This window comes from Nicotiana tabacum, chromosome 11 (assembly GCF_000715075.1).
Source record: "Nicotiana tabacum cultivar K326 chromosome 11, ASM71507v2, whole genome shotgun sequence".
In the NCBI taxonomy this organism is placed as follows: Eukaryota; Viridiplantae; Streptophyta; class Magnoliopsida; order Solanales; family Solanaceae; genus Nicotiana; species Nicotiana tabacum.
This window is the reverse complement of record NC_134090.1, coordinates 173,585,687-173,609,485: the sequence shown is the minus strand read 5'-3', so window position 1 is coordinate 173,609,485 and position 23,799 is coordinate 173,585,687. Positions and strand designations below refer to the sequence as shown.

At 36.0% G+C, this 23,799-nt stretch overlaps 1 protein-coding gene and 1 pseudogene across 1 annotated transcript; both read left to right on the top strand.

Annotated features, from left to right (window-relative positions):
* Positions 1–14,559: 14,559 nt before the first annotated feature.
* On the top strand, positions 14,560–17,082 carry LOC142166596 (isoleucine N-monooxygenase 2-like). Its single transcript, XM_075225958.1, has 2 exons — positions 14,560–15,580; positions 16,337–17,082. The coding sequence occupies exons 1-2, from the start codon at positions 14,582–14,584 to the stop codon at positions 16,967–16,969; spliced, it is 1,632 nt and encodes a 543-aa protein (XP_075082059.1). The 5' UTR covers positions 14,560–14,581; the 3' UTR covers positions 16,970–17,082.
* Positions 17,083–20,375: 3,293 nt separating this feature from the next.
* Positions 20,376–23,523, top strand: LOC142166595 (desiccation-related protein PCC13-62-like; annotated as a pseudogene).
* Positions 23,524–23,799: the final 276 nt, after the last annotated feature.

The following is a 23,799-nucleotide window of genomic DNA, read 5'->3' as shown; positions in this document are numbered from 1 at the left end:
CCCTTTATCCCTTTAAAAATTAGAAAGTTTCCATTAAAACTACTTTTTAATACTTTATGTGATCCTAACATGATTTTCAGCAGCCCCATTATCCCTTGTTCCCCATTTATTACTTAAATTATAGCTATTACATTCCACTTTCAGCCCACTACTATTATCACATTACCCTACTGTTTCTAACCCAGAAATACCTACTGTGATCACTATTATTACTGCCTTAAATGCAAAAATCATAACAGAATTTACAAAACAGATTTAAAAATCTGTTCAAACTTAATTATCAACCTGATTTAACACAGCTATAACCAATTCTCTTAGGTTCTGGACTGAATCCTAAGAATGTAAACATTCTATCACAATTACATCTAATCATCATTTGTAAACTTGAACTCAAACTTGACAATATTACACTGAGTTCAGCATGATAATGCAAACTGAACTTATAATTGAACTAAGATCAAACATACTCAGGAGCATTGTCAATATACTGACAATGCCCTGTTCAGAAAACAACATATACAGCATACATTTGAATTCACTGATTCACAAACAAACATGATTTAATTGACGAGTATTAATCAGTTTACTATTTACAACATTTGTCAATAATTAGTCTAAAACAATAGAAGCAGACTGTTTTAGTCAGCATTTTCAGAAATGAAAATTCGTAATATAACTAATCGACGAACTTAATCGAGTCGATTACACACATTGTAAACAATCATAACCAACAGAAACATTTCACTTTAGAAATCAAGTAGATGGGTAGGGAACATTATAACAAAATTAATCAAAACAAAAATATGAAAAATTCACAAGTTATTAAACAAACGAAAATACATACAGAATATCACAAACAGAAATAGAAAAAATACCCTTGAATCTTCAATTTTAATCCGACTCGAACTCAACTTGGATTTGGATTTTTGTTTGAAATCAAACAGACCTTAGTCGAAGTATTTTCCACTGAAAATACTTCGACTAAGGTCGATTGAACCTCAATTTTTACTTAATCTGAACAGACTCCGGAAGTTTAGTATTTTTAGGGTTCTTAAAAATTCGATTTGGGATTTAACCCTTTCTGGTCAGATTCGAAAAGAACCAAACATGACACAAGGGTGAGGGTAGCCTAGGGGTCATTTGGTGTTAGTTTGAAACGGATCTGAGTTTGTTCTTGTTTGGTCCGAATCTTCAAAAGAAGATTCGAGAAGTTCCGAACTGATTCGAACCAAACAAACGATAGATCCATACTCAGGGTGACTAGGGGAAGCTATGGTGTCGATTTGGGACTGTTAGGTTTAGATCTGAACTTGGCTCGAATCTTCAAATGAATATTCGAGAACCTTCAGGGAGATTCGAACCAAGCAGGTAACATATTCGGATAGAGGGTGTTCAGGGGGTTCTGGGGTGTCAAGATGGTGACCGGCGGCGTTGATGCCGCCGGGTTTCAGGCGAAGGGGAATAGGGGCGGCTAGGGTTAGGGGTCTGTTTGGAACGATGATGAACAGGAGCGGAGAGGGGGGTGTTCAGTTAGGGGCCGGGTAAAGGATTATGGGTTTATATAGGGGAATGGTGGGTGGATATTGACCGTTGGATTAGGTAGGATGGATGGCTGAGATCTATTCACTTAACCAAACGGTGTCGTTTGGTTTAAGTTAGGGGGACGGGTTGAACCGGGTATTGGATCGGGTAAGGGTCTTGGGTTAGGGTGATGAAATCTTGGCCGTTGGATGGACTTAATCCAACGGCCCTTGATGAGAGGTGACCAAACGACGTCGTTTGGTCTTAGCTTGGGACTGGACCGGACAAGCTGTTTGGATTGGGCTAAGGAAGTGTAATTTGATTTGGGCCTGGATTTTAAATCCAGGTCCGGTTTTCCCATTCTATTTTATTTTATTTTCTAATTTTATTATTAATAAAAAAAAAATCCTAACAAAATTACAAAACAATTTTTAACCTTACACAAGATATTAATTACTTCATAACAACTATTTAACACATAGTCAAAACATTAATTACACAGTAAAACAAATAGAACGAATGCATATTTTTTGTGATTTTATTTAAATTATCTCTTAAACGCATAATTAAATACTATATGCATGCAATATGTATTTTATTTTATTTTTTCATTTTATTATGACAAAATAAACATTTACTGACATAACACAAATATTTAACACCACGCAAATTCAAAAATTACACAGTAAAAGAAATTTATTTTATTTTTGATTTATTTTTGGAGTAGTTTTCGTTAAAGCAAAAATCACGTGCTCACACACCCATGACCAAGCTGACCCAAAAGGGTGCTCTGTTCAGAAGGACAAAAGTGTGTGAGGAGAGCTTTCAGAAGCTCAAGACAGCTTTAACTTTCAGCCCCAATATTGATATTGCCTACAGGTTCGGGGTCTTATAGTGTCTATTATGATGCCTCCAAGATTGGCCTTGGAACAGTACTGATGCAGGACGGTAGGGTGATTACCTACGTGTCCAGACAACTGAAAGTGCGTGAGAAGAATTATCCTGCCCATAATCTCGAGTTAGCTACTATTGTTCACGCCTTGAAAATCTGGCGTCATTATTTGTACGGCGTTCCTTCTGAGATCTACACTGATCACTGGAGTTTGCAGCACATGTTTGATCGCAGCCTACTCCGCACTACTAATTATATAGCGAAAGAGGGTCGGAGCAGTTTTTACTCGATTTTGGGTCAGGATCGATATCCACAGAGAGCTAGAATTGGAATTGAGTGTCTATTTAGCTTAGGATTGCGTAAGTGTTCCAAATTACACTTCTAATCATATTTGTGGGTTTTCTTTATAATTCTACTTTTGAAAAAGTACAAATTATAAATGCAACTAGATTAAGCTAAGAGATAAAGGGTAATTCAAATGGTTTAAGGGGAACTAGGGTAGTAACATCCGCCTAGGTGGTCAATTGACGGGTACTTGAGTCTAAGGCACAATTGATATGATTGGGCAGTATGATATAACTGTTGCACTACTTTACCCACTCTATACCTCTTGGTGGTTCAAGTGATTTTGCCCAATTGACTTTCTCAAGACTAATTGGGTATGCAGATTTACACAATCAACTTAGTGTTCAAGTGGGGTATTACTCTCTCGAGGTTTAACTCTTTAATTGGGGCTATCAATCTCTTGAGTATGCCCCAATTCCTTGTTGGGTCAATTTCAGTGACTTAAGCTCTCTTTCTCAAGAAGAGCCCTAGTCAACTAAACACAAACTAGTGTTTGCAACCACTAATTCAAAAATTAACCATGAAATTGACCCAAATATCAAACACTCATAGTCAATTTAGCCCTAAAGTACAAGACCCATCAATTTCCCACACTAGGGTTGAGCCACAACCCTAGCTATAGGGTCTAGCTACTCATATTCAAAGAAGAAAAACAAGAAATAGATGAAGATAGACTCATATTAATTAATTACTAAGATAAAAATAAAGATTCAATGTTGCAAAGTAGATAAAATTGCCCAAAATGGCTACAAGACTCGTTCCCACAAGCGCAGCTGCTTCTCAAAACTATCTGATACCATAAAAATGGAAAAAGAATCTATTTATACTAAGCTGAAAAATCTGGAAAAATATGCCCCTGCGGGGTTAGTGCGGACCGCACAAAATGGTGTGCGGCCGCACTAGGGCTCTGAACTTGAAGATCTGGTTCTCTGAACTCGGGCTCCACGGACCGCACAGAATGGACTGCGGCCGCGGAGGCTTCTAGTGCGGTCGACACAAAATGGACTGCGGACCGTATTGGGATGAAAGCTCCAACTTAACACTTCTCTGATTCTCAGCTCTGAGGATTGCACAAAATGGATATGTGGCCGCATTGCCTTCAGTGTGGCCGCATTGCCTTCAGTGTGGACCGCACAAAACCTAGTGCGGCTGCACTGTCTCTTAGCCTGGAAGTCATGCTCTCTGAATCTCCTAGTGCGGACCGCACAAAGTGGTGTGCGACCGCACTGGGCCTATTTTTCCTGACCTTGTCTTGCCTTTGGCACTTGTGCAAGTTTCACTCCTTTTGAGCTAATCTGTGATATTTTGTCACTTTATTGAGCAAACCTGCAATCAAGCATAACTTGTGAGGTTTTCGGGATTATTTTGTTTGAATTTCTAATCAAAGCATAAGCAATAAGAAGTATAAAATGCGTCAAAATACCTAGTTATCAATGTTCAACCAGAAGGACCTTAATTTGCATCAGAGGAGGTGGTTAGAGCTGCTTAAGGATTATGGCATCACTATATTGTACCATCCGGAAAAGGCCAATATGGTGGCCGATGCTTTGAGTCGTCGGGCAGAGAGTTTTGGGAGTTTGGCCTATCTATCATAGCAGAGAGGCCCATGGCGATGAATGTTCAGGCCCTAGCTAGCCAGTTTGTGAGGTTGGATATTTCGGAGCCCAGTCGGGTCCTAGCTTGTGTGGTTTCTTGGTCATCCTTGTTCGATCGTATTAGAGAGCGTAATTATGATGACCCTCATTTGCTTGTCCTTACAGATAAGGTTTTGCATGGTGATGCTAGATATGTGACCCTTGATGATGATGGGGTGTTGAGGATGCATGGTCGGATAAGTGTACCCAATGTTGAAAGGCTTTGAGAGTTGATTTTGGAGGAGGCATATAGTTCGTGGTATTCCATCCATCCGGTTGACACAAAGATGTACCAGGATTTGAGGCAGCACTATTGGTGGAGGTGGATGAAGAAAGATATAGTTAAGTTTGTAGCTCGGTGCCTTAATTGTTAGCAAGTGAAGTATGAGCACCGGAGACCGGGTGACTTGCTTCAGCAGATAGAGATTTTGGAGTGGAAGTGGGAGTGGATCACCATGGACTTCGTAGTTGGACTCCTATGGACTTTGAGGAAGTTCGATGCCATTTGGGTGATTCTGGATCGGATGACCAAGTCCGCACACTTCATTCATGTGTGTACTACCTATCCTTTTAAGCGGTTGGAGGAGATTTATATTCGAAAGATTGTTCGCCTGCATGGTATTCCAATTTCCTTCATTTCAGATAGAGGTACACAGTTCACATCACGATTCTGGAGAGCTGTACAACATGAGTTGGGTACTCGGTGGAGTTGAGCATATCATTTCACCCTTAGACAGACGGACAGTCCGAGGGCACTATTCAGATTCTTGAGGATATGCTTCATGTGTATGTGATTGAGTTTGGAGGTTCTTGGGATCAGTTCTTGCCACTTGCGGAGTTTGCCTACAACAACAGTTATTAGTCCAGCATTCAGATGGCACCGTATGAGGCTCTGTATGGGAGGCGGTGTAGATCTCCGGTTGGTTGGTTCGAGCTGGGCGAGACAAGGTTATTGGGCACGTACTTGGTTTAGAACGCTTTGGAGAAGGTTAAGGTGATTAAAGAAAGACTCCGCACAGCCCATTCCATACAGAAGAGTTATACAGACCGGAAGGTTCATGATGTTTGATTTATGGTTGGAGAGCAGGTTTTGCTTTGGGTTTTGCCTATGAAAGGCATTATTAGATGTTCGAAAGTGAGGTTTGATTTATGGTTGGAGAGCGTGTTTTGCTTCGGGTTTGATTTATGTTTCTATGCTCCGGAGATATCACGATGATCTGTCGCACGTGTTGGATTTCAGCTTAGTCTAGTTGGACAATGATCTATCTTATATTTAGGAGCCAATGGCTATATTGGACAAGCAGGTTCGAAAGCTGAGGTCAAAGAACATTGCATCAGTAAAGGTTCAGTGGCGGGGTCAGCCGATTGAGGAGGTGACTTGGGAGACCGAGCAAGATATGTGCAACCGCTACCCTCATCTTTTCACCACTTTAGGTATGTATCTATGCTCGTTCGAGGACTAAGGAATATTTTAAGAGGGGAGGATGTAATGACCAGGCCAGTCATTTTGAGAGTTAGAGCCCCGATCCCCTATTAATTTCTTTCCTCGTGTTTATTTCTACTATTGTGACTTGCCGGGATGATTAATTTTCAGTTTCGGAGTGTTTTTGGACACTTAGTCCCTAAATGAGAGCGTAAGCCTTAGAATTTGGACCCTCATCAGAACAGTGTGAAGACAGCTCCCGAATGGAATTTTGTATATTCCGTTAGCTCCATTGTGTGATTTTGGGCTTAGGGGTGTGTACGGATTGTGTTTTGGAGGTCCGTAGCTTATTTAGGCTTGAATTGGCGAAAGTTGAATTTTTGGAGTTTCGGGCTGATAGTGGAAATCTTGATATCGGGGTCGGAATCCCATTCGAAAAGTTGGAATAGGTCCGTAGTGTTGAATATGACTTGTGTGCAAAATTTGGGGTCCATTGGACGTGGTTTGGTTGATTTCGACATCGGTTGTAGGACTTTGAAATTTCAAGTTCATTATGTTTGGATTGGAGGGTGATTTGTGATTTTAGCATTGTTTGGTATGATTTGAGGACTCGACTAAGTTCCTATGCTATTTTAGGATTGGTTGGTATGTTTGGTTGAGGTCCCGAAGGCCTCGGGTGTGTTTCGAATGCTCAACGGGACATTTCTGGACTTATAAGGATAGTAGATTTGCTGGTTTTTCTGTTGCAAACATTTGTTCTTCGCGTTCGCGAAGGGGATATCACGTTTGTGAAGGCTAGCCAGTGGAAGCATCGCAAATGTAAGGAGCTGAGCGCGTTCATGAAGAGGAAAGGCGGAGCAGTTAGGGACCTCAAGAATTTGCTCTACACGTTCGCGAGTAAGGAGTCATGTTCGCGAAGGTCCTAGCAGCTGAAGCTAAGCATTCTCAAGAGTTCCCTCACGTTCGCATAAGAGGAATTTGTGCCAGTGGAATTTTGTTCATCTCGTTCGCGATTGTAGTCTCGCCTTTGCGAAGAAGAACGCGTCTGGGCAGAATTTAAAAATCCAAAATCGAGGGTTTGAGTTCATAACTTTAAAAATTGAGAGCTGGGTAGAAGGCGAAATTTGGAGAGAGTTTTGGAGGAAGTTTGTGGGTAATGATTCCTAACTCATTTTTTATTATATCCCATTAATCTAAACATAAATTCATCATCTAATTTCGGATTTAGGGTGAAAATTGGGGTAAATTGATAAAAGTTCTTAGGCCTAATTTTGGGATTTTGATTGAGATTTTGGTATTGGATTTGAGTGAATTTGGTATCGTTAGACTCGTGAGTGAATGGGTGTTCATAATTCGTGATTTTTACCTGATTCCGAGACGTAGGACCGGGGAGGATTTTTGGGCGTTTTTCTATTTTCTTGCCTTAGCTTCGATTTTTTAGCTAAATTGGTTGTTTGTAGTTATATTTACGTTATTAAATTAATTTGATTAGATTTGGGCCACCCAGAATTGGATACTCGTGGCAAGAGCGTGTTATCAGATTGATTTTGAGCTTGATTCGAGGTAAGTGGTTTGCCTAACCTTGCGTGGGGGAACTCCATTAGTATTTTGGCACTGTTGTTATATGAATGTTGTGTACATGAGGTGACGAGTGCATACAAGTGCTAATTGTTGAAAAATACCATTTTCATTAAGTAAATTTCTATTTTTTCTTTTAAATTGAGTCATATTTGTTTGGAGCCTCCTGTGTAGCGTAAACAAACATGCTTACATGCCTTAACTGCCTTATTTGCTTTAACTACCTACTTGGACTCTGTGAAGCATGTTTAGGGTAGAAACTACTTGTCTTTATGATACGAACTTGAATAGAACTGTATATTTCATGTTGAGATTGTTGTGTGTATTGACTGGTTATGTGTGTACATTTGGAACTACAGGACGGTATTCGAGAGATCCCCCTATACTGAATATTTATTTGGGACTACGGACGGTATTCCGGGAGATCCACCTGCACATTTATGATCTGTACTACATGAGGGTGTCCCGGGAGATCCTCTGTACCTTTACGTTTGGGACTACGAATGGTATCCCGAGAGATCCCCTATTGCTTTTATGTGTGTACTAAGTTATACTTTTCTTGTGGCTCATTTCATTGACTGTTAGTGACTACCTTCTCTGTCACATTTCATACTTTTTTAACTTTATATATATAACCAATAGGGCCCTGACATGATCTCGTCACTACTTGACCGAGGTTAGGCTTCACACTTACAGGGTACCGCTATGGTATACTCATGCCCTTTCCTGCACATGTTTTTCGTGTGCAGATCCAGGTTCTACTTCTCAGCCATACTTCCAGTTAGGCGAGGCGATCCAGAGACTTCGAGGTATATCTGCCACGTTCGCAGACCTACAAGTCCCTCTCTATTCCTCTTTTAATTACAAACATTCCTGTATTTTCTTCGTTGTTAGACTTTCTAGAAAATAGATACAGTATGTACTTCTGTAGCTTGTGATTTCATGAGATTCCGAGTTTTTGGAGTGTTATGTTCAGTTGAGAGAGTGTTATTATTGTAAATTAACGAGCCGCATTTTAAAATCCTTTTTTATATTTACCTGATAATTGTTAGTTTCGCATTTTTATTTTATTTATGAGGTTTTGGTAGGCTTACCTAGTCATAAAGACTAGGTGTCGTCACGAAAGTTCATGGAGGGAGAACTTGGGTCGTGAAAGTCACCTTGAGTTCACGGCTTTCACATATCATAATTTTCATAAAATAACACCAATCCTAAGTGGTAATTCCCCCACACAAAGTTAGGCAAGGCACTTACCTCAAAACACGCTAACTCAATCCACTAGTAAGCCTTTCCCTCGATTATCCATTCCGAACGGCTCGAATCTAGCCAAAACAACTTCATACAATAAATATAAACTATAGGAAACTATTTCGAACAATAAAATAACGATCTCTATAAATAAATAAAAAGTCAACTCGGGCCCGCGTCTCGGAACTCTACCAAAATTACAAAATCTGAACACCCATTCGATAACGAGTCCAACCATACAAGAATTAGTCAAATCAGACCTCAAATCGTCTTTCAAATCCACAAAATTTAGCCTAAGGAGTTTGATGAGTGGTGATTTTACCACTCATTCTAGTCCCTTTTCTTTAGTTTTTATGTCCTTTAACTATAATATGAGGTCGTTTATGGTGTGTATTGTTAGATATTCAGGTAAATGATGCCATAAAGTGATTTGATTTCAATTGGAGTGGAATTGAGCAAAAAAGGGTAAAAACCATGCAAAACTCCCCTGTGATTCCACATCTGCGGAAGATTGGTCGCAAAAGCGACTCCGCTTTTGCGTGAAAAGGCCCGCATCTGCGATAAGTGACTTTTCAAGACACCGCATCTACGGTTAGATTACCGCTTCTAGGGTTGCACATCTGTCCTTGGTAGACCGCATCTACGGTTCCAGAAGTTATTTGATTTTTCACTTCTGCTGTAGGATGTAGGCTTATGCGGAGCCGCACCTGCGATAATTCTTCCGCATGTGCGGTCAACGGGCATCAGACGTGGACAGTTCAGGCATTCCATATGTTCTCAATTCCAAACCCACAAATACTCGACCTAGCTGATATTTTTCATCATCTTTGGCTTATTTCAGTCTCTAAGATTAGAGAAGAACAAGGTTGGAAGCTAGGGTTTGCACACACACTTTGGTTTTGAAGATTTGAAACTTTTGGTTGAGAATTTCTTACTTCGTTGTACTTATTTCTTCATTTCCTTGCTTTGTATTGATTATCTAAGTCTGTAGTATTTTATCCAACACTTGAATCTTGTTTATGGTTATATTCATAATTAAAGTGTGGATTAAATAACTTATTGTGCTTATGTATTGAATGTTTTTTATCTTTTTATGAAGTGAGTTATTATTTCTTTAATTATTCTTCTTCTTTAATGTTTCTAAAGGGATTAGCTAACCCTAGTACTCGCCCATTAACTCCGGACTAATTTTGGAAAAGATTATTTGGGGTTGGGAACGATTAATTAACAAGAACTTGAGGCTTTAACCCTCACTTTATAGATTCTACCTAGGGATAGGATTGGACTACTTGTAGCCATATCCCGGTGTGCTTAAAATCTTAATTATTTTAGGAATAATTCAATTGGGAAGTCTTGTTAGTCTTTGGAAGAAGCTAATATATAATTATTACCCGTGGCTAATTAACATAAACTCACTCATATTTGTAAAATCGGGAAATACATTGGATCGTTAATTGAGTGTAATTCCCTATGCATCCATACTTGTAGCCATTGATCAATTTACTTGCTTTCTAGGTTAGTTTACATTTCCGCATTTAGGTGTAGATATTTTCTCAAATCAATTCTAAGTGTTTGGCATTGCATAACAAGTGATAATTCTCTTATATTCCTAATCGCCTATATATTGTTCTCTGTGGGATTCGACCCCGACTCATAGTTGGGTAAATTATATTGCATGCGACCGTGTCCATTTACTTTTTAGTAGTGGATTTGGACGTCATCAAAATCGGTGCCGTTGCCGGGGAACAATTTGGGGTAATTTAGGTTGTTTGAGAAATAAGCGTAAGTGCTTTGGTCCAAACTTGTAAATATTTGCGTAATTATTATTTTTTTACCTTGGTCTATTTTTTTTGTTTGTTTCGTATTTATTTTATTATTTTTAAAAAATGGCATCATATAATGAAAATTGATCGGATGGTAGTTGTTTATTCTTTGATGACTCTTGTCCTTATTGTGGAGGACCACACTCATGGCAAAATTGTTAAAATTCTCCCGGGGGTGGATTGTGTGCACAATCTCAAACCCATGAGTGGAGGATTTGTGATAAGTGTGGTCGCCAAAATGGTCATTGAGAATATTGTGATTATTTTTCCTTCCCTTCCCCAAGCCCCCGCTATGATGATTCTACTTTTTGTGATGAAAATGATAGGCCTATGAAAATGGAAGAAGTTGAGCATGGTCAAAATGGAGAGTTCATGCTCATGTTAGAGTACCTAATTGAAGGAGGCAACAAAGAACAAATTGTCTTGGAGGAGATTTTGGAAAATAGTCTCCAAAATGAATTGGCACTTGAAATGTTGAACTTACAAATGGAAGAAATGCTTGAATCTTTAGATGTCCAAAAAGCCTTGGAAGTTAATGATAGCCAAGAATCCTTTTTGGAGGTTGAAGCTGAAAATCCTTCCTTGGCGCGTGATCAAAACTAAGAAGAACTCTCAAATGCTCAAAATGAGAAGATGATGCTCATGTTGGAGACCATTCTTGCAAATGAGGAGAAGCACAATTTTGCACTCCAGGACTTGAAACAAAGCTTGACTCACAATGATGAACATATCCGCACTTTGGAAGATCAAATGAAAATATTGGTTGAGACTCACTATGCCCACCAACTTGAGAGTGTGGAAGGAAGTTAAGAAGAGTCCGATTTCGAGGAAGAAAGTGATCTCTACTTTGAGGAATCAAGAATTGAACATCCGCCAACCGACTCCATGAGTGTTAGTGATGCCAAGAAAAATATGGAATTAGAGTCAACCAGTGTAAATAAAAATTTGGTTGAGATTGCCTCTAGTCCGAAGGAAAAAGAGGATGTCAAGATCCGGGAAGAATTACAATTTGGAGGGTTGATATCACATTCCAAGCATTTTTCAATATTGGAATTGTGTGGTGAAATGGGAATTGAACTACACGAGTCAATGAGGGATTGCAAGGAGGAAAGACAAAGGCCATACATTTTACAATTTGAGGGAACAAGAAGGCAAAATGACATTCCTCACATGAAAGCCAAGAAGTGCAAAATGAAGAAATTAAGTCTTGGCTTGATCATCTACTTACCACCACCCACCGTTCGTGATCATAGGCTTTATTCCAAGTTGGGTGCCCAATTTATATTGTCCAAATGGCGAGAAAAGTGGTAAAGTTGTTTTGCGTCGTGCCACGACGTTAAACGCGGTGCTTGGTGGGAGGCAACCCATCGTTTTTAAAATTTTTAGTCATTTTTTAAATTTTCTTTTTTGGAATAGCTTAGAATATTATTTTTTAACTAATCTGCCAAGTCTTAGATTGTTTGGAGCTAAATTGAGGAGGTTGAGAATTGGGAATGCATCAAGGCAGTGGCTGCCCAGAAACAAACTGCTAAACACAGGAGTTCTCGCACCTGCGGTTTGGGAATGCACAGGTGCACTTGCGTAGAAGAGGATAAATAAATGCAGATGCGGTAGAAACCACAAGTGTGATTTCTTTTGCGCATAAGTGAAAGCGCAGAAGCGCTTAAAAATCCGCAGGTGCAGAAATCGAGGAATCTTAATGATCTAATTTGCTCATTTCCCTCAGGTATCTTCTGCTTTTGTTCTCCCAACCCTAAACTCCTCCATATCTAACATACTCCAAAACCTCCACTGCTCGTGAATTCTAGTGCACTCACACAAGACACAGGTATTTTCACTTGGTTCTCATCTACTCTTCTCTCCCTTTGTCTTCTCTGTTCTCCTTCTTCTTTTCTTTGGCCTTTCATGGCCGTGTCCCTCTAGTCCCAAGACCCCCTCTGATTTAGGCTAATATTAGGGTGAGGAATATGATTGAGAGTAGGTTAGTGTGTGCTGCTTACTATGAAATAAATTTGTGGGAAATCTGAGTACCCAATTTATGTGAAGAAGAGGCGATTTTAAAGTTCCTGCAAAGTGTTCGACAAATCGTCCAAAAGAAAATTGTGTGTTAGGTACCTGAAATTCAACATAAATAGAGTCAGAGGTCCATTTTGTATACTAATTTGGAAGTCTCGAGTACAAATTAATTGCTAAAAATCATGCCACAAATGAAGAATTCTGGGCATTTGAACCCTTAGGCGAACACCACAGATGCTATCAAGATTCCGCAGATGCGGTCTCGCACCTGCGATGATTTTTCCGGAGGTGCGATTTTGGACAAACTTAACAAAATCACAGATGCGGTAAAAATCCCGAAGAAGAGGGACCGCTCCTGCATTTAATCTTCCGCATGTGCGACCACAATCCTCAAACCTACGAGCTCGAAGATGCAGAAGGAGCCTCGCAATCTGCGATTCCTGCCTGGCCCAAAGCCCCTTGCATCAGCGAGCAGCCTCTCACTTTTGCGTGTCCTCACTTGCGGCTAAACCCTCCGCAGATACAATGACACCAGAACAGCAGTGCTTCAGCAATGCATTAAGTTCAACATTATTCTGGATTCAATCCGAATTCAAGCATATTGAAACTATGAACTATAGAATTTCAAAACTAATGTCGATTCATACCAAAACAACTCCAATAGAGTGTAAATTTTGCACACAAGTCATAAGTGACATGACACACCTATTCCAACTTTAGAATTCGGAATTAAACCTAGATATTAATAAAGCCCTCACAGTCAAACTTTCTAACCTTCCAAACCTTCAACTTTCTAACTTTCGCCAATTCACGCCGAAACGACCTACGGACCACCAAATCAACATCCGGACGCTATCCTAAGTCCAAAATCACCATACGGAACTATTGGAACCATCAACACTTCATTCTGGAGTCATCTACGTAAAATTTAAATTACGGTGAATTCTTTCAACTTAAACCTCCAACTTAGGGACTATATGTCTTATTTTACTCTGAAACTCACCTGAAACCAAAACCAAACATCCCAGCAAATCACATAACCATAATACCACATAGAGGAGGAAATAAATAGGGGATTGGGGCTAAAATATTCAAAACGGTCGGTCGGATCGTTACATTCACTCCCTCTAAGATTACAAAAAGATACATGAAAATTCTAAAAAGTTACCCGCCAGTGACATATTTTGATGGTCATATCTTTTGCTACGAAAATCAAACTTTTATGGCACTTTATCGGGCATTCTTTCATAGTAAGAACCATCTTTTTGTGACCTTGAATATATATATATGTAAAAAATAACAAAAAACACAGACAGTAATCTATAGAATAATATGTAATCTTAAATTCCCATGAATTAAGAAATATGATGAAACTAAAGAAGAATGACAGTATTTTAATCATAACAGTGGATGCTCAAGATCATATTTAAAGTTAGTGGTATTTAATTTTAAAAACCTAAATATATTATTTTAGTCCTAAACATGTACATGTTTTACTATTGTTATTTGCAATGGGATGCTTTACTGATGTTAGATAAGAGATCGGCTACTTTAATATTCATAAATTATTAGAATTTTATAGTCAATTAAAGAAACTCTATTCATTTTTGTCATTATTTATGTTGCAATAAATTAGAATCGTTCAAGTTTCCAAGTTTACCTAAATAACGTTAGGTAAGTTTTATAAGTTTTCTATTGTTTCTTTTTGTTAGAATAAGAAAATCTTTTAATTGATTTTAAAGGCCTAAACCTAATGCAAATAAGAAAAAATTTAATAAACTAAATTTTATTTGATTTTAATGTCCTAAATATTTGGAGATCCGACAAATGACAATATTGTCCGATGTCAAATCATGTTTAAGGGATAAAAAAAGCGAACGATATTTCACTAAGGGCCTTCGTACTTTTAATATAGTATAAATATAAATATAAATAGATAGATATAGATATAGATTACTACTCCACTACTTTTCCTTATCTTCGGATTAGTACTAATCTTCATATTAGATACGTACTAATCTTACTTATCGTACACTTTTCTATGGAAAGTGCTATAAATAGTGTAGGTTGAGCCTTCAGAAATCACAAGGAAATTAAAATCATGATCAGAAATTTTAAATTTCCACACATTTTTTATTTTTTTCAAATGGTTTCTGCTTTCTTTAGCTATATTACTACTCTATGGCAAATTTTCTTTTCCATAATCCTTAAGATAACAAGCAAATTATTGAGTATTACAAGAAATAAGCCAGTATTGCCTCCAGGTCCAAAACCATGGCCAATAGTTGGTTGCATTCCTCAAATGGTACTAAACAAGAAGCCAGCATTTGAGTGGATACACAAACTAATGGAGGAAATGGATACTGAAATTGCTTGCATTCGTCTTGGTAATGTTCATGTCATTCCTGTCACTTCTCCTGAGCTTGCTTGCCTATTTTTAAAGAATCAAGACTCGATTTTCTCATCGAGGCCTATTTGCATGTCCGCGAACCTCGTTAGCAATGGCTACTTGACTTCGCTTTTTCTCCCTATGGGTGATCAATGGATGAAAATGAGAAGAATCCTTTCTTCCCATGTCCTCTCAGCTACATCTTTTCAATGGCTTCGTCGTAAGAGAGATGAAGAAGCTGACCATATTCTTCGATTCGTTTATGAACAGTGCATTAACAAACGTCTTGTTATTAACTTGAGGAAAGTGACAAGATACTATTGTGCAAATGTTATTAACAATATGATTTTCAGCAAGAGATTACTTGGAAAAAGTATAATACAAAATGGAGGACCATTAGTAGAATTGCAAGAAGATCAGGAGAAGCAAATTGATGCAATTTTTACACTTCTTGAATATTTTCATTCTTTTAGTATCTCAGATTACTTACCATGGTTAAGTGGATTTGATTTAGATGGTCACAAGGCAATTATTAAGAAAGCCTTTGCCATAGCAACAAAACACATTGATCTTGAAATTGACCAGAGGATTCATATTTGGAAGAATGGCAAAAAAACCGTGGAAGAAGACATCCTTGATGTCCTTATCATGCTCAGAGATACTAATGGGAATCCTATGTTGAATGCTAAAGAGATTAAAGCACAAGTCCTTGTGAGTATACTCTCTTAAACCATGTGAACAGCGTGATAAACTTTAAGATTTTCATTTTTACTTTTAGTGCGGCTATAAATATCATGACATATTTATAGTCATAAGTTTCAAAAATCTCTTTCTTAAGCTCAGTATCCAATCAAATAGCGTCATATAAATCAAAATAGACGAGTAAGATTTCGTTAGAAACTGCTAAATCTGTCTTGAATCTTGCTTAAAACCAATTTCAATATTTTTTTGACCATATAAATTAATTAGAATTCAACATTACACGATGGCTTTTATTGATTTATTCCCTATATTCCAGTTTATGTTGAACTTTTTCGTTTTTCGAGAGTCAATTTAACTTACCTTTGAAGCTAAATTGAATTAGATTAACTCGATATTTAAAGTTAAAATTTAGATATTCAAATATTATACAAAAAGTACTATAACTTTTAATTCTTCCCATGTTGATATGATGAAAAAATGTCTTTCAAAATGTATGTAGTTTGAATCTTGAAAAGCAAAAATGTTCACATAAATTGGAACGAGGGAGTAGTTTTCAGAAGAATTTGGAAAATATTTTTGAAACATAAGTCAAAAGATCGATTGTCCGTTTGGATTACATCATTTTATTAGTTTATGTGAAAATGAGACTTGCTTTTTTTGTTTTTTTTCGATTTGATTTTAGAAAAACATAAAAAAAAAAAAAAAAATAGAAAATCAATTACGATTATTTTGTTTGACCTTCTTGGTTACCGATTATATTGACAGGAATTCATGCTTGCAACGTTAGATAATCCCTCATATGCAGTCGAATGGACAATCAAAGAAATGTTGAACCAACCAAAGATAATGCAAAGGGCCATAGAAGAGATTGACAATGTCATGGGGAGCAATAGACTGGTTCAAGAATCCGACTTGCCACGGTTAAATTATGTCAAAGCTTGTATTAAAGAGTCCTTTCGACTACATCCCTTGACGGCTTTTAACGCTCCTCATGTGTCTGTATCGGATTCTGTTGTTGGTGAATACTTCATCCCAAAAGGGAGTGTAGTGTTATTAAGTCGTCTTGGACTTGGCCGAAACCCTAGAGTTTGGGATGATCCCATGAAGTTCAAGCCAGAGCGCCATATCAGCGAGGAAGGTGGTGATGTAGTTTTCACTGATTCAGAGTTACGTTTGTTATCATTTAGTATTGGACGACGAGGTTGTCCAGGTGTAAACCTTGGCTCAACAATTACCACTATGTTACTTGCTAGGCTTCTTCAAGGGTTTACTTGGAGTTTACCATTGAACTCTCCAGGCAATGACTTGGCTGATGATTACCCGGAATGTGCTCTCCTTTGTATCATGCCATTTTTTGCTAAGGCAAAACTGCGATTGTCTAAAGACATGTACCCTTAAATATGTGGAATTATACCAGAATAAAGTATGTACGTACACATCATGTATGTGTATTTATATACGATATTTTCTTGCAGATGAATCAATAATATTGGTGTGATCAATATTTTAAAGGTGACGTGGCACTCCTTAAGACCAGAATTTTTTTTTTTCTTCTCAATTTTGGTTTTTTTTTCTTCTTTTAAGGAAAGAAACTATTCAAAAGTGTCTTTTCCTATGATTCAAATTGTCTTCATTGGGTTGGTTTTCAGTACACTCATTTTTTTATATCATTATTTTGCTGCAGTAATAGCTGCCATTACTATCTTCTTCTACATTTATTGTTGGTGAAATTACAAGTAATTACAATTCAAAAATAAGATAAATAAATATTCCTCAGGCTGAGGCGCAGATATATCATTCTCTTTAAATAGATTTAAGCTCATTGCTGTAGCATCTTCACCAGTCCAGCCAGAGGCGGATCCAGGATATGAGGCTTATGGGTTCCTGCCATAATTTTAAATTAATATGCAATAATAACTGGGTTCCCAATTAGATATTTACCAATATTTAGTGAATTTTTTAATATAAATACAGGATTTACGTAAGAGTTACTGGGTTCCCGGGAACCCGTATTCCCTTCTCTACATCCGCCTCTGAGTCCAGCAGTAATACTCTTAACTTGTCCCCTCCAGTATACAACAGCCCAACAACGTCGTATGACTCGAACAAACTCTGGACAAGTTGTTGAGTCCAAAGCTCCAATAAAATGAACACATTCCTTCAACAAAAATAATACTCTTTTGTAGAGAATAAGTTAGAGGCTTAGATTTTCTCCTTCTCTTAACTCTCTTTTTCACTATACCAAGTTCATTTTTTTCATACACAATACCATATTTTCCCACACCAAACACAAGGAAGAAATATCACTATTTTTAGGTGTAGAATTTCTTCCATGAAATAGATAATTATAGAAAGAACACGTCTTCTTACTTTTGCATCCATGTAAAAACTAAGGTGAGTCATGGTGTGGTAGGCAATTATCGCGCTTCGACCATCAGAGCTTGGCTTGTTTGGTGATTGCTTAATCCAATATTCTAGTTTGACGGTAAAAACTTACTCGCATTGATATTTACACCAATTATACGAATATGGCTTCCTTTTGGACATAGGCCTTCGCATCCAAATGGCCAATTAATATACCAAGATTTGACATTTCCAATTGTCATGAACGATTTCATTTGTTTCCAAAACAAAACAAAAATTAAAAAGAGAAAACATCAGCATGACGATGTCATCCAAAATCTTCTCAACTACCTCTTTCCCATCTGAAATTTAGAAGCTTTTAATTCCTCTTCTTTCTCCATCTGTCTTCCTTATCATTTTGTACACAGAATACAGACAGATTGTAGCTACCAAACTACGGGTTCAACTGATTCAAGTATTGAAAACCTTTCAATGAAGTATATATATATATATATATATATATATATATATATATATATATTAAAAGCACGAAACCTCTTACCATAATATCATTCAATTTTTCCCCTTTTAAAAATCGATTTCACATTATGTAAAATAGTCGTTTAATTTAAACCTAATATTTAGGAATAGTTATTTAATTATTTCTCCTAATACTTAGGAATACGAAATCAACTAAATTATATGAATTTATTAAACATTCCTTATGTGAAAAAGCAACAAAAAAATGTAAAGCTAAGTAGGAATGTATTAACTGAACAAAATATATGGAAATGATGTTTGGTCGTATCAGTTTCTTAGAGGTAAAATTTCCTTTATTTATATTGTTTCTCTTATTTCGTCCTAGACTATATGCGATCATTCATTTTTCAGTGTAATTAACATATGAAATTCTTGTAGATGAATAGATTGTATTAAAGGCGTAAACTTAGCAACTTGATCAAACGTTTCCCATTATCTATTTCTTAGAGAAATGTGTTCGCCTTTTTCAGTCTTTAAAACATTTCGCATTTGATAAAATAATCATTTAATAATTTTTTAGTATTTATCAACTTTAAAATCAATTAAGATTATGACTATCAAATCTTTCATTATTAGAACTATATATGAAATTCTAATATTTAAGAATTAAATTAGAATAAGATTATATTTATGTAAAAAGAATTCTTTGTTGAATCATGTATAATAAATATAATTTCCTTCCTCAATGAACTAATGTATATAGAATTAATACTTGAAATTTTCACTTTGAAGTAGGACATGAAGCAAACTGATATTTCCTTTGAAAAAAAAAAAGGAGAAGAAATCAGAACAGATAAATGAAAGGAAAGATAGGATGGCAAAAAAAAACGAATGGAAGAAAAGTGATGGGTCAAAAAAATTAAGTCGTTAATTAATAAATTGAAGGAAAAAAATGACATTTGTAAAAATATTTTGATATTTCTTTTTGCTTCAAGTTTTGAATTTTAATATCAACTTTACATTTAAAACAAGAAATATAATTTTAAAAAATACAATGTCACTCATCATATTGTTTATCTTAATTTTTTTTTCTATCATACATTATCGTCTTAATTGTTTTTAGTATTACGAGTATTCTATTTTTGATGTTTGGTTATAAGTAGGAGTTGGGTAAGATATTACAATTATTTTACAATTTTAATGAACTAACATCAAAGTCTTTCTATTGTAATTTTCTCAAAAGTGCTTTTTAAAAAAATGCTTTTTGAGGATAAGCTATTTTTTTCTTCTTCTCCAAAACTAATTCTTCTTCTACTCAAAAACACTTTTCTCCTTCTAAAAACTTTGCCAAATACTTCAACTTTGAAAAAAAAATGCTTTTGGGGAGAAAAAAACTTGGCCAAACAGACTATAAGTCAATTAAATACAAAACTTTGATCAACCCTTTTCTTCTCCTTTTTGAGATAGCTACATTCCAATAGTCATGAATGACTATCACTAATAAAGAACTTGAATTAGCTACGTAGTCCGTTATTAATCTTTCGCTAAATCGCTTGTGCTAACAGAATTTCTTGAAATCTGTCATTGATCCGTCGAAAAATCGGATTAGCGATAGATTTTTCTGTTTAGTTACAGAATTGAATTTATCTGTCATTAATTCCTGTTTTTAGTAGTATACATTTGTTTGGAAAGCAAATCAAAATTGAAAAAGAGAAAACATTAGCATGACGATATCAACTTTATGACAAACTACTCCAAATTATAAGCTGATCCAAAACCTTCTCAACTGCCTCTTTCGCACCTGAATTTAAATTTAGTTAGAAGCTTTCTTCTTTTTCCATTGTCTTTTAATTCTCATCGTTTTGCTCACACACTACACATTCCATAATATAATTTGCCTTTGCCAACCCCCAACAAACCAGATTACGTACTAAAGAAAAATACAAACTATATATTCAGCCAAAGCTTAGTTTTGTTTTCTTTCTATTTTTGGATTTGCACGCAGTATCGCCTTTTCTGAGGTCGCTTCGTACGTGTAGCATAAAAAAGGCCATTTTTGCAAATGCATCTTTAGTTTCTTTTTTGTTTTCTTTGCTTAAGCTTCTCGTTCCACTTCTCGTTCCACTTCTCGTTCTTTCTTTCAGTTGTAACCATGATATTTACTTATTTCTCACTACTGATTTTCCTCTTTTTGCAATTACTAAGTTCAAGTGGTGCTGCTATTGGTTCTAATGTGCCAAAATCGGATGTGGATTTATTAGAATCCCTTTGAATTTAGAGTACATGGAAGCTGAATTTTTCTTGTGGGGTTCTTTTGGCTATGGGTTGGATAGTTTCGCACCTGAACTTGCAGATGGTGGACCATCACCTATTGGGGCTAGAATTGCAAAACTTAGCCCTCTAATTAGAGATGTCATTGCTCAATTTGGATTCCAAGAAGTTGGTCATGTCAGGTAATTTTCGCATCTTTTTTGAACAAATTAAAATAAAAAAAAAGAGTAATTATCACTTTTAGCCCGCGCCAAAAACTAAGTTGAAAATGTGTATAATTTTTTTTTTGTGTGTGTGTGTATATTTTTGTGTGTGTGTGTATATATATATATATATATTCAGTGTCAGTATCATTTTTCTGCTATTATTTTGAGAGCGACTATATAATATCATTTTTTCCTTAAAAAAGTATATAATATAAAATAAGACAAAAGGTGTATTGGATTAATAAAATATTGAGAAATTTGTTTGAATCGTTCACAAAGATTCAACTTTTTTTCAAGTAAAATTCATACTCAAACACAATTTCAACTTCAAAATACTTCTTTCAGTTTCAATTTCAAATATTCTTTATCCAATTCAACCAAATAGTGTCCAGCTATGTTGCGCATATTCTTTAAAAATATTGTCGTGCGTATGTCGAATCGTTAAAAGATACACCACTTTTGGAGGACTCAACATACACTAAAGGGCGGATTTAGGGGACAGAAGGAGGTTCAGCCGAACCCCTTTTGCCGAAAGCATAGCTTAGTGGCCAATGGGCATTCAAAACCTTTATATGGTTATTGGTTCAATTCCCAGTAGCTACAATGTTTTTTAAACTTTTTGATTTTTGAACCCCTTATGAAAATCCTGCCTCCGCCACTGCATACACCCGAAAATATTTTTAAAAGGTCCAAGCAGCATAGGTGTCGGGAGACCTACACCTCTTCTTCAGTAGTTGATTTAGAGCTTGTTTGGATTGGCTTAAAAAAAAGACTTTTCAGCAGAAATAGGTTTTAACCCAAAACGCAATAAGTTGGGATTGCCACCTTCTTGATTTTGACTTGTTTTAAGCAGTTTTTAACTTATTTTAAGCTCTTCTTAACTTTATCAAACATGAAAAAAGCTAAGAAAATCTTAAAAGGTTATTTGATCGGGTTAAAAACCAATCCAAACACCCTCTTAATTTAATATATAGCGTCTATATATCCAAATTTAAAAGTTCGATAAAATTGATATTGCAGGGCAATCAAGAATACAGTAGCAGGATTTCCAAGGCCATTGCTAAATCTAAGCAGAGAAGCATTTGCTACAGTTATGAACGATGCATTTGGACATCAATTGGAACCACCTTTTAATCCTTACGCTAATGACATTAATTATCTCCTTGCTTCGTATGTTATCCCTTATGTTGGACTTACTGGATATATTGGAGCCAATCCTAAACTCCATAGCCCTACTGCCAAAAGGGTAATTAAATCAAATTACTCTCTGAACTAGCACAATTTTTAAGATAATATTATTATCTTTGTTCTAATTTACATGCATGACATGCATTATTTCAATTTTAGAAAGTTGCAAAACATTTGACCATCATTTTAAATCTATACAATTTTCAAGAACTGAAATTTTAGCTACTTGCAATGCCATTGTCTTTTTAAATCTAATTTTTCAATCATTAGTTTAATTAGCTAACTTATATATACTGACTATATCATTTAAAGAATGTTTATATTATCAATTACTTACAATTGTTGGTTAGTCATAATTATTATAACATGTAATCTACCTTATATTTTGGGTTACAATCACCTTCTTTTATGGACAATTGTTGTAGTTATCATTTAGATAACTTAATTGTATATATAAATAAGATTCGCATTGTTGCGGATAGAAGTGAAACTATTATTATAATAGTCGGCTCAGAATCATAAGTATAATTCACTAGTTAATTTTATATCTTAAATTTTCCGTCTGCATTAGCTTTGTAGACAAAGTTACCCAGTACTTACGCTGGTGAAAAGTAATAAGTATATGATAGAATTGTAGAAATGCGCCAAATTAACATGACCAATATAATTATAATAGAAATTATCTTAAATTTCATGTCCAGTCAAATATCATCTCATAAAATAAAATGCATGCATGAAGTATTGTAATTATATTTCGAATTGATGAACTGTAATACTTCTGATACAAAAATCAAAATCTGCAGCTACTAGCCGGGCTACTTGGAGTAGAATCAGGTCAAGACGCAGTTCTAAGAGCATTGCTTTATGAGCGAGGAAGAGAGAACGTAGAACCCTACGGAATAACAGTAGTAGAGTTCACAAATCGGATATCAGAGCTGAGAAACAAGCTAGGATGCCATGGATTGAAAGATGAAGGACTCAAAGTGAAACCAACAGTAGGTGCTGAAGGGAAGATACGAGGAAATATATTAGCAGGAGATAAATACTCGCTTTCCTATGATAGAACGCCAGAGGAGATACTGCGAATAGTATACGGAAGTGGAAATGAGAATAAACCAGGAAGATTTTACCCAAAAGGAGCAGATGGCCGAATTGCAAAATCCTATCTTGGAGTTGAAGGGAATTAAACGTTAGGAAATTAAAGAAAAGTTTATTTCCTACGTGTAGAAAAATGCATAATAAAGTGAGCGAAAGTTTAGTACTAGGAGAAACGAGAAATTATACATGAATAAAAATGTGTTTTTTGGGAGAGATGGCAAAGCTTATTGGACATTTGTGCTTAGTATTTTCTGGCTTTTACGAGGAATCATGTGCATGTTCACGTTGATTCATTAGATTTCATCTTATGTATGATGATATTAACAAAAAAAAATTCAAATATGAAATGGGAAGATGTCATGTTAGAAGGAAATGATCAGTTGTCACTGTGAGCACGTGATTTTTGTTTACACGACAATTATTCCAAAAGAAATCGAAAAATAAAATAATTTGTTTTGTTGTACAATTTTTGGAGTTTACGTGGCACTTTTGGCAGTTATTTGTAGTTTTGTTTGTGATTGTTTAGTTTTGACGAATAAAAATACAAAAAATATATGTCGCATGTGAGTTTAGGATATCGTTCTACTATTAGGAATTAATCGAACCATAATTTGGTTTTAAAAGGAAAAATCACAAAAAATA

Excerpts from the sequence above, each read along its gene's own strand:
- LOC142166596 (XM_075225958.1), top strand. The coding sequence starts at position 14,582 with ATGATCAGAAATTTTAAATTTCCACACATTTTTTATTTTTTTCAAATG. Across the intron at positions 15,581-16,336 it reads AGATTAAAGCACAAGTCCTT|GAATTCATGCTTGCAACGTT; the intron begins GTGAGTATACTC and ends TTATATTGACAG.